The 10,611-nt window shown below is 42.3% G+C and overlaps 1 protein-coding gene across 1 annotated transcript; it reads right to left on the reverse strand.

The window, feature by feature from the left end:
• Positions 1 to 1,454: 1,454 nt before the first annotated feature.
• Positions 1,455 to 6,174, reverse strand: LOC129828870 (eukaryotic translation initiation factor 1-like). The gene is made up of 4 exons (XM_055890137.1): positions 5,986 to 6,174; positions 4,829 to 4,992; positions 4,632 to 4,733; positions 1,455 to 4,446 (listed from the first exon to the last, which is right to left on the reverse strand). The coding sequence occupies exons 1-4, from the start codon at positions 6,014 to 6,016 to the stop codon at positions 4,402 to 4,404; spliced, it is 342 nt and encodes a 113-aa protein (XP_055746112.1). The 5' UTR covers positions 6,017 to 6,174; the 3' UTR covers positions 1,455 to 4,401.
• Positions 6,175 to 10,611: the final 4,437 nt, after the last annotated feature.

A 10,611-nucleotide genomic window follows, 5' to 3' on the forward strand; every position in this document is an offset into this window, starting at 1 on the left:
TTGACTACATTCTTTATAGAATTGAACATGATGGGTGAATCTAAAAGCATACAGATGCTTCTAACTGTAATAATACTACACTATTTCATAGCCAGGTTTTGTTCGCCGCTCACAGGGTAATGTTTATGTGCTGCAGGTAACACTACCTGGCCGCTAGACCAGCCCCATGCAGGCACAACTCCTCTTAAAGGTCCAATGCTGCCATTTGTATCTCAATATGAAATCACTTCTGGGTAACAATTTTGCTAGGACTGTCTGGAAGTGGTCTGAGTGTGGAGGGGAAAATTGAAAACTAGCTGTTATTGGCAGAAAGGTTTGGAACTCTTTCTTATCGGTCACCAGGCAGGTCAAAACTCAATCAGACCAAAATGTAAGGCTGCCTTTTCAAACAGCTCTTATGCTAAAAGGGCATTATCCAAATATTAACAATTTCACAGTATTATTCCAACCTCATAGTGTAGAAATATATACTAAACACAGGAAAATAATGTATTTGACTGCACTGGTCCTTCACTGTTACGTAGCCCTTTCAAAACAACAGGGAATCAGGCCTTGCTGCTAACCTCTCCCTTAAAGGTCATCTTATGACAGTGACAAAAAAGGATCATTAAGAGATTACGGTTGTTGTACATCATTGTCACCAACATAGATTTGGTGTAGTGCCACCAAAGGAGAAAAAGTATCATGAGTGGCATTCTTGCTGCAAACACACCCATTGACACTAAATGATCTTGCAGTTAGCCACTGTTCATCCATGCAGTTGGGAAAAACTGGTGTAGAGATAGGGTGGCATCCACCGAGCCACCAGTGGCCTTTATCGTCATTGTCACGTTTCATATCTTCACTTAGAAATAATGTCAAGCTGGTCTGATAACATTTCCACACAGAATAAACAAGTCATTAATCTTTCTGTGGCAATGTAAATTTCTCTCATTATGGAAAAAAAGCTGAAGGTGATCTTTTGAACTTCATTAAATTCCAAGATTATATACCACCGATAGCTAGAATTTAGCTTGAACAGTTTTTGTCAGACATAACATGTAAAAAGTACCTGTCATTTTGGGTGGAAATGATTACCTTTCAACAACAAATTAGCTTTAAGCAATGTGTCAAAATTTTGGAACAGAATATTCCTCTGGTGACTTTAGGACAGTGTACTTATTACGCAATAAGGCCCGAGAAGGTGTGGTATATTGGCCATATACCACAAACCCCCGAGGTGCCTTATTGCTATTAAAAACTGGTTCCTAACATTAGAGCAGTAAAAAAAGATGTCATACCCATGGTATACAGTCTGCTATACCACAGCTGTCAGCCAATCAGCATTCAGGGCTCGAACCACCCAGTTTATAATAAAGAGCGTAATGTTTTAATCAATTTACCACTTAAAATGTGACTTTTGATGTTGCATTATGTATATTTCACTTAACCAGTTATTGTATTCTTCACTGTAGGCAACTTAAACATTTATTTATTGGTCCACTTCCAAAAAGAAAAAAAGATTCACAAGGTATGTCTCCATATACACATTTTTTTCACTGTGAGCCTGCCTCCAGAACCATCCAATTTACATTAGAAAGAGAAGAAAACATAATTCCATCCTAGATATGCCCACAATAGTTTGTTTTTTGTAGATCTGTGTAGTGGGCAGGGTTTCTTCACACCTACCCTTGCTTTCAATAGACAAAAACATGTAACATTTTTGCACAGTTCAAAAAAGCCCTTTATAGCATCACATCAGACCCCAGGTTGGAGGGATGTTGACAGCAGTCGTGACAGCATCAATGCAGCTGTTCCGTGCCAGTGGCGCTTAGCAGCTCTCCCACGACCGCAGAGGGGGACACTGGAACAGTGTTTGCGGTGGTGCGGGAGGGTATTGGACCCGCATCTCAATGGGGCATGCATCAAGTGTCCCGGGGAGCATGACAAAATTCTCAGGCTCCCTGTGCATCAGCAAGAGAGAGAGCATGGAAGTTCTTAATAGTCGCTTTGCGTCCTACACGAAGAAGCTAAACGAGATAACCCTACATTTGTGATGTGAAAAGGTTTCTTTTTTCACTGTTAGCCTAAAGAACTACCATTCACTTTCTCCTATCATTAGGTGTAAAAATCGGATGATATTCTGGTCAGATGCGATAGAACGGCCACCCACTGCTTTCAAGTACACTCAGGTGCTCTGGTGTGATTCCTCTCAGTGGCTAAAACAGTGAGATGCCTACCTAGGATGTGTGTTGTATGAATGTGTGAGGCTCCATGTTGATGTCTGTGTGGCTCAGGTGCACTCACTAGAGGCAACCAACACGCATCTTGAGCTACAGGTGAAGAAACATCGGGAGAGAAGATCCCTTGGTGACCGTAAAGACATGGGTTGACACTTGGGGATGATCGATAACCTTCAGAACCAGGTAGGCCTATATGTACTTGAAAGCAGTGGGTGGCCGTTCTATCGCATCTGACCAGAATATCATACGATTTTTATACCTAATGATAAGAGAAAGTGAATGGGGACCTATCACTGAACACCTTCCACAGTTGACAGTCTCATTTTGCTCTTAAACATCATCATATGACCAGACGACGCACTCTCTTGTTCCTTTGTGACCTGTCACCAAGTAGAATTCTATCCCATCCTTTCAGCAAACAGTAGTGGGAAGGAGGGAAAGTAGAGAAGAGAAGGAAGGAAGCCACTGGGCACAGACATCAATTCAATACAAACAAAATCTAACGGGGAAAACATTTAAACAGAGATATTGGCACAGCACCGAACAAAAATATAAATGCAACATTTGAAATGTGGAACCAACATCTTATGAGCTGAAATAGAAAATCACAGACATTTGCCATAAGCACAAAAATCTTATTTCTCAAATTTTGTGCACAAATTTGTTTACATCCCTGTAAATGAAAGGTTACTGAGGAAGTTGTCTGTAATAAAGCCCGTTTGTCAGGAAAAACTAATTCTGATTGATTGGGCTTGGCTCCCAAGATGGTAGGCCTACGCCCTCCCAGACCCACCCATTGCTGCGGCCCTGCCCATTCATATGAAATCAATAGATTAGGGCCTCATGAATTTATTTAAATTGTCTGATTTCTTTTATGAACTGTAATGCAGTAAAATCATTGAAATTGCTGCAGCTATATTTTTGTTCAGTGTACATGACCAAAAGTATGTGGACACCTGCTTGTCAATCTCATGGGTATCAATATGGAGTTGGTCCCCCCTTTGCTGCTATAACAGCCTCCACTCTTCTGGGAAGGCTTTCCACTAAATGTTGGAACATTGCTGCAGGGACTTGCTTCCATTCAGCCACAAGAGCATTAGTGAGGTCGGGCACTGACGTTGGTCGATTAGGCCTGGCTCGCAGTCGGCGTTCCAATTCATCCCAAAGGTGTTCGATGGGGTTGAGGTCAGGGCTCTGTGCAGGCCAGTCAAGTTCTTCCACACCGAGCTCAACAAACCAGTCCTGTACGGACCTCGCTTTGTGCATGGGGGCATTGTCATGCTGAAACAGAAAAGGGCCTTCCCCAAACTGTTGCCACAAAGTTGGAAGCACAGAATCATCTAAAATTTCATTGTATGCTGCAGCGTTAAGATTTCCCTTAACTGGAACTAAGGGGCCTAGCCCGAACCATGAAAAACAGCCCCAGACCATTATTCCTTCCCCACCAAACTTTACAGTTGGCACTATGCATTCGGGCAGGTAGCGTTCTCCTGGCATCCGCCAAACCCAGATTCGCCCATCGGACTGCCAGATGGTGAAGCGTGATTCATCACTCCAGAGAATGCGTTTCCACTGCTCCAGTGTCCAATGGCGGTGAGCTTTACACCACTCCAGCCGACGCTTCGCATTGCGCATGGTGATCTGAGGCGTGTGTGCGGCTGCTCGGCCATGGAAACCCATTTCATGAAGCTCCCGACGAACAGTTATTGTGCTGACGTTGCTTCCAGAGGCAGTTTGGAACTCAGTAGTGAGTGTTGCAACCGAGGACAGACGATCTTTACACGCTACTTGCTTCAGCACTTCGCGATCCCCTTCTGTGAGCTTGTGCGGCCTACCACTTCTCGGCTGAGCCGTTGTTGCTCCTAGACGTTTCCACTTCACAATAACAGCACTTACAGTTGACCGGGGCAGCTCTAGCAAGGCAGAAATTTGACGAACTGACTTGTTGGAAAGGTGGCATCCTATGACGGTGCCACGTTGAAAGTCACTGAGCTCTTCAGTACGGACCATTCTACTGCCAATGTTTGTCTATGGAGATTGGATGCATGTACTCTATTTTATACACCGGTCAGCAATGGGTGTGGCCGAAATAGCCGAATCCACTAATTTGAAGGGGTGTCCACATACTTTTGGCCATGTAGTGTATCAGGACCAGTGGAGCTGAGGCTGCTGAGAGCTTCTAGAATCCGTGGACCTTGAGCTGCTCCTCTTTCGCCAGGCCAATCTGGAAGAGGGCAGAAGAGACATCACACAAAGGAACTTCGAACTCCAGTCAGAGAACATTTACAAACAGAGGCTTTTCTATGAGAGCCATCTGTAGGGGCCATGACAGATGGCCACTTATACTCCACACTTGTGTGTACTACGCTGGGTGCAATGTGCTATAGCAGGGACAAGAGTCAAACCTACCTCAATCAGAAACGTGCAGATATTCTTGCGCTGGTCACCTTGCAGCTGAATCACTTCCCCATACTCTGGGTGCTCAATCACTGTCCCATTGCAGGCAAATTTCTGTTGACAAAGCGGAACTAGTCAAACGGCCAGTAGAACAAAACATGGATCTTTCTTAGTATACCCCCTAGTGTCAACTCCCTGCCATAACATACCTTCTTAAAGGCCTTGACTAGCTTCTTCTTATCATAGTCGATGGCTATGCCCTGGACCGTGGTCAGAGTCTTCCTGCCGTTACGCTGCTGGATTCTTATGTGGATGTAGTCGTCAGTCCCAGATGGGAGTCTGTCATTACCCTTAGTTGCATCAGCAAATGGGTCTGTGGGAAGAACACCATTAAAAACAAAATTACTATACTTAAGACAAAAATTGAGTTCAAAACAAAACGTGTCATTTCTAAAATTACAAGGAAGCAACCTAAAGGGATACCTAAGATGTCACTGTTTGTTTGACCTAGATAATAAAAAAATACAGGCCGATAAACTGGTGATGTAACGTCCTATCCACGAGTCTCAGGCCCAAGTAAAACGCTGCTCAGATGCTGGTCAGCAGATTACTACATGGAAAATTGGGATTTTTGACAAATCTCCCCCCCCCTCAAAAACGGGTGACTAATCTACGCAGACCTTAGGTTATCTGAAATACTGGGGTTCGTGACACATGGTGGGAGAAAGCAAAATTTCACAGTCTAGGTAGCCAATCATTCCGGCAAAACACAACAGGCAGAACTAGCTGAAATTTCGAAATTAAAGCATGGATGCAACTAAGTCAGTAGGGGAATATCATTAGATGTAGCTATTTGGCTGAACTATTTATTGTTTCAACCTGAATGGCTTCCTGAAAAAAAACTGTCGTATCAGACAGATTGGGCAAAAAGTTACATTTATACTCGGGCCATTGTTGACACTGTGCCAGAAAGACAACCGGTAGTAACAATTTGCTAACCGAATATGTATTGTACGTTGATTAATGTGTCCACAATACAGACTAATTTGCTATATCGGCTACAAATCCGTGTTGGGACCAAACGTTAAACGAGGACTTTAACTTCGTCTGATGTCGATAGGTGTTGGTCAACGTAAAAATAAAAAATAAACACCTGGCATGCTATTAATAACTTTTTGCAATCTGAAAGGAATGTTCTCGATATAACTAACCAGATATTTTATGAAGACATGTATTAACAATTTGATTCAAATCAAACGTTATATTTAGTTGTAACGTCGTCAAAATGTTTGCAAATGCTAGCTAACATTACCAACTGCCATTCCCCCCACTAATCACGTTAGCTGAGATGGTTGAAATGTCTTACCGAAAGTTTGGAGGTTCTGGATAGCGGACATACGATAAGATTTCCTTTCCTTTCGGATAATAACTGGCTAGCGATCGACGGTTCTGCCCAATTTCTGTTTTTCTTTGAATCTTCCTTTACACGGGGACGAGGCTTTAGTAGGCTGACCGGCTTTCACAAAATGGACATCGTTCAGATTGCAAAGTGGTACACAACCTTTTACAGCGCCTCCCCGAAACCAACGTCACCGACGTTTTTGACGTACGTATGGACGTGTGCTACGCCACCCTATTTTACTGGAAGGAAGACATAATTATTTTGGTATTTCTGAGGGGAAAATATCCACTAGGCTGCATAAAAAAAATATAGCACAAATATCTAAATTAAATGTGAAGACCTTAGCTAACTACAAGGTAGAGTTCTATGAATATGGGAACTTTCCTGGAGTCATTGGCTGTATAGATGGATGTCATATTCCCATCAATCAATCAATCAATCAATCGAATGTATTTGTAAAGCCCTTCTTACATCAGTTGGTGTCACAAAGTGCTGTACAGAAACCCAGCCTAAAACCCCAAACAATGCAGGTGTAGAAGCACGGTGGCTAGGAAAAACTCCCTAGAAAGGCCAGAACCTAGGAAGAAACCTAGAGAGGAACCAGGCTATGAGGGTTGGCCAGTCCTCTTCTGGCTGTGCCGGGTGGAGATTATAACAGAACATGGCCAAGATGTTCAAATGTTCATAGACCAGCAAGGTCAAGTAATAATAATCACAGTGGTTGTAGAGGGTGCAACAGGTCAGCACCTCAAGAGTAAATGTCAGTTAGCTTTTCATAGCTGATCATTCAGAGTATCTCTACCGCTCCTGCTGTCTCTAGAGAGTTGAACACTGCAGGTCTGGGACAAGGTAGCACGTCCGGTGAACAGGTCAGGGTTCTATAGCCGCAGGCAGAATAGTTGAAATTGGAGCAGCAGCACGACCAGGTGGACTGGGGACAGCAAGGAGTCATCAGGCCAGGTACTCTTGAGGCATGGTCCTAGGGCTCAGGTCCTCAGAGAGAGAGAGGGAGAGAAAAAGGAGAGAGAGAATTAGAGAGAGCATACTTAAATTCACACAGGACACTGGATAAGACAGGAGAAATACTCCAGATATAACAGACTGACCCTAAGCGCTTTCAACCAAGAAGATGCTGCATTGTCATAATTTCAACAGCAGTGATTCATAATTACCTCAAACAGAATGGCTTCCTAGATCCTCGCAGTGAAGATGAGGATGACCCAGATAGATGTTCCCGTGGTTGAGGCAGACAACGACACAAATGGACTAGCCTGCAGAGATGCTTTTGCAATGCAGCAGTTCTCACAACAAAGATAGCTCAAGTGATTGAAGCAAACAATAGCCATGGATTCACAAATGGAAATATCGGGACCTCGAACTGGTGCTGGTTTGAGAGGAACATTGGTACTGCTGCTGCTTAATTTCTCTCTCCTCCTTCATAGACAACTCAACATGAAGGATGTGCATTTTCATATCATGCTCTTCTTTTAAATACATTAGTTTACGCTCATGAAACTAATGTATTTAGCACCAGTTTCTCATGCATGCTCAGCCTCTTTGTCTTTGTCCTCCTGCCCATGTTAGTGACACAATCTTCCCTCCTGGCTGCTGCAGATGTAGTGAGCTGACCTTCATCCTGTCTTATCCCCTCCAAGCTATGGTGATCATCTGCCTCTAGAAAATGATTATATTGCTGCATTAGAGAACATTATCTCTTCAAGTTGAGTTCATTACATAACTTTTATTATCGGTGCAAGAGATGACTGACAAAATTGCATATTCCAAGTCCAATGATGGCACTTGTTGAATGAATGTCCTACCAAATGAGGATTGGAATGGTCCCCCATCGGAACTGTCAACGGCTGAGTTTAGACAAGCAATTATGACATTTTTTCCACTAATTGGTCTTTTGACCAATCTGTCTCTGGTCCTTCCTGCCTTGAAAACCCTCCAACAAATCAACAGCTAATGTCTTCTTTAAATAGATGTTTATGTTTTTCCACAGGACCTTAGAAAGACAAAACAATATATACTTAACAAAAATATAAACGCAACATGCAATAATTTCAATGATTTTACTGAGTGACAGTTCATATCAGGATATCAGTCAATTAAAATAAATTCCATAGGCCCTAATCTATGGATTTCACATGACTGGGCAAGGGCGAAGCCATGGGTGGACCTGGGAGGGCATAGGCCTACCCACTTGGGAGCCAGGCCCAGCGAATTAGAATTCATTTTTCACCACAAAATGGCTTTATTACTGACAGAAATACTCTTCAGTTTCATCAGCTGTCTGGGTGGCTGGTCTCAGGCGATTCCGCATGTGAAGAAGCCAGATGTGGAGGTTCTGGGCTGGCGTGGTTACACGTGGTCTGCGGTTGTTAGACCGGTTGGACTTCCTGCCAAATTCTCTAAAATGACGTTGGAGGTGGCTTATGGTAGAGAAATTAACATTAAATTCTGTGGCAACAGCTCTGGTGAACATTCATGCAGTCAGCATGCCAATTTACGAGTTCCTTTAGAACTTGAGGCATATGTGGCATTGTGTTGTGTGACAAAACTGCACATTTTAGAGTGCGTTTTATATTCATAAGCAAAAAGTGGCCTTTTATTGTCCCCAGCACAAGGTGCACCTGTGTAATGATCATGCTGTTTAATCAGCTTCTTGATATGCCACACCTGTCAGGTGGATGGATTGTCTTGAGAAAGGAGAAATGCTCACTAACAGGGATGTAAAAAACATTTTTGCAAATATTTGTTTTGGGGGGGGGGCTTTTATTTCAGCTCATGAAACATGGGACCAACACAATACATGTTGCGTTTATATTTTTGTTCAGTATAGAAATGATTTTAGTATGTATGATATTGTTTGTGTTAAATTTCTGTCACACAAATACAGAACATTTAGGCCTCACTGTGTTGTGTTACACAAGAAAACTAACATTTCAAAGTGACAATGATTTGTAAAAATGGGTCAACAATACAGTATTTTACCTGAAGTTGTTATAGTGTCCTTTTGTTTACTTTTTCATTTGAGTTGAATGCATTGCAAATGGTAGTAGAGGTATTATTTTTGTTTTCTGTTGGGTGATAATTGGTTCAAAATCATTTCTACATTTTCTTTTACCTCTGTCTATTGTTTGGTTTAGGTGACTTCCACACAATGCTTATGTATTAGTGTCCCATCTCTGTTTTTTTAAATCATCCTCAGTTCAGCACCAAGTACACATTGTTAATCTAATCAGTAAGGACTACCTGGTTAGTCCTTACTTACCTTAGTCTGGGACTCCCTAGTCTAGAACTAATTAAACTGAAGTTAAGCAACGTCTCAGACAGCCATTTTTAAAATCTGGATTCATTTAAGTAGAATTAGCCTAGTCCTAAATTAAACTCTGTCCGTGAAACCCCACTATAAGTCTAATTTCAAGAAATTAGCTGCAGGCTTAAAGAAACATTCAATCATACACTTTGCATAGAAACCCAAATAAAAGCATGTAGATACTCTGTAGAAAGGTGTGTGTGTGTGTGTGTGTCATGTTCTTCTTCTTTGAGATTGGGTTGGCGCAGCGCATCCAACTTTTAGGTCCATACACGGCCACCTACTGTACTGGAGTGTGAGGCCATTCACAGCCTACTTACATTAAATTCCGGTAATACAAATTTGGGATAAAGGAAAAGGAAAATGACCCTGCCAACAACTAGCCCTCTCTAAAAAAACACCACCCCATTCCCTATTTAACCCTGTCTAATCCTACTCCTGACTAACGGTCTGAGAGGACAGTACAATACCACTCAACACCCCCTGCAAATCTTCTGCAGTAAAATGCCTTTCAAGAACTTCTCTGCAGCTGCCACCACAACCTCTATTTTCTGTGATTTACGTTCCGTTTCTGCGGTACAGTTGACAACCATGGCTATGAATGCTAAGAAACCCACCTTACCTTATCAATCCTAAGTAATCAAAGTGGCAATAGGCTACAGTCACAGAGCCTCCGTGTGTGGCAAAAGTTAGGAGATATCTAATTAATGGAAGATGGAATTAAGATGATGGAATTAATGTTAAATTATAAGGATAGGCTATAACGACCAAGAGCCAACAGGTAGGCTTCTACTTAATATTCTGAATGAAATTGTTGTTATTTGTAACTGTAGGATGAGACAACAAGCTACATGCGCCACACTCCACTCTTGTGAAAAGCAAGAGCAGCAGCATAAATTATAAAATGTCTCTTTCACTCTACTGCAGCAGTCGTGTTTGGATCTGTACAGGCCCTTCCCGACAAGTCCGTTAAAATTGCACATACCCGAAACAATCATATCAGATCTGACCCAGACCCGTGACATTATTTCCCGGATCAAGTCTCGGGTATTCGGGTACAGGAGGATCCATGAAGACCTCTACTGCATACGCATATTAGCCAACAAAGCATATCCTACACATATAGCATAACTTGCAATACAATCTTCTCTAAAAACAGCTGAGCAAAATGTATAGCTTACAATGTGCTCTGCAACAAGATGACCAGGGTTTGATTTCTAAACAAGATGAGTTCTCAAATATTAGCATCTGAATGATAAAGAGTCTGC

The sequence above is a fragment of the Salvelinus fontinalis genome, chromosome 2, assembly GCF_029448725.1.
Source record: "Salvelinus fontinalis isolate EN_2023a chromosome 2, ASM2944872v1, whole genome shotgun sequence".
NCBI lineage: Eukaryota > Metazoa > Chordata > Actinopteri > Salmoniformes > Salmonidae > Salvelinus > Salvelinus fontinalis.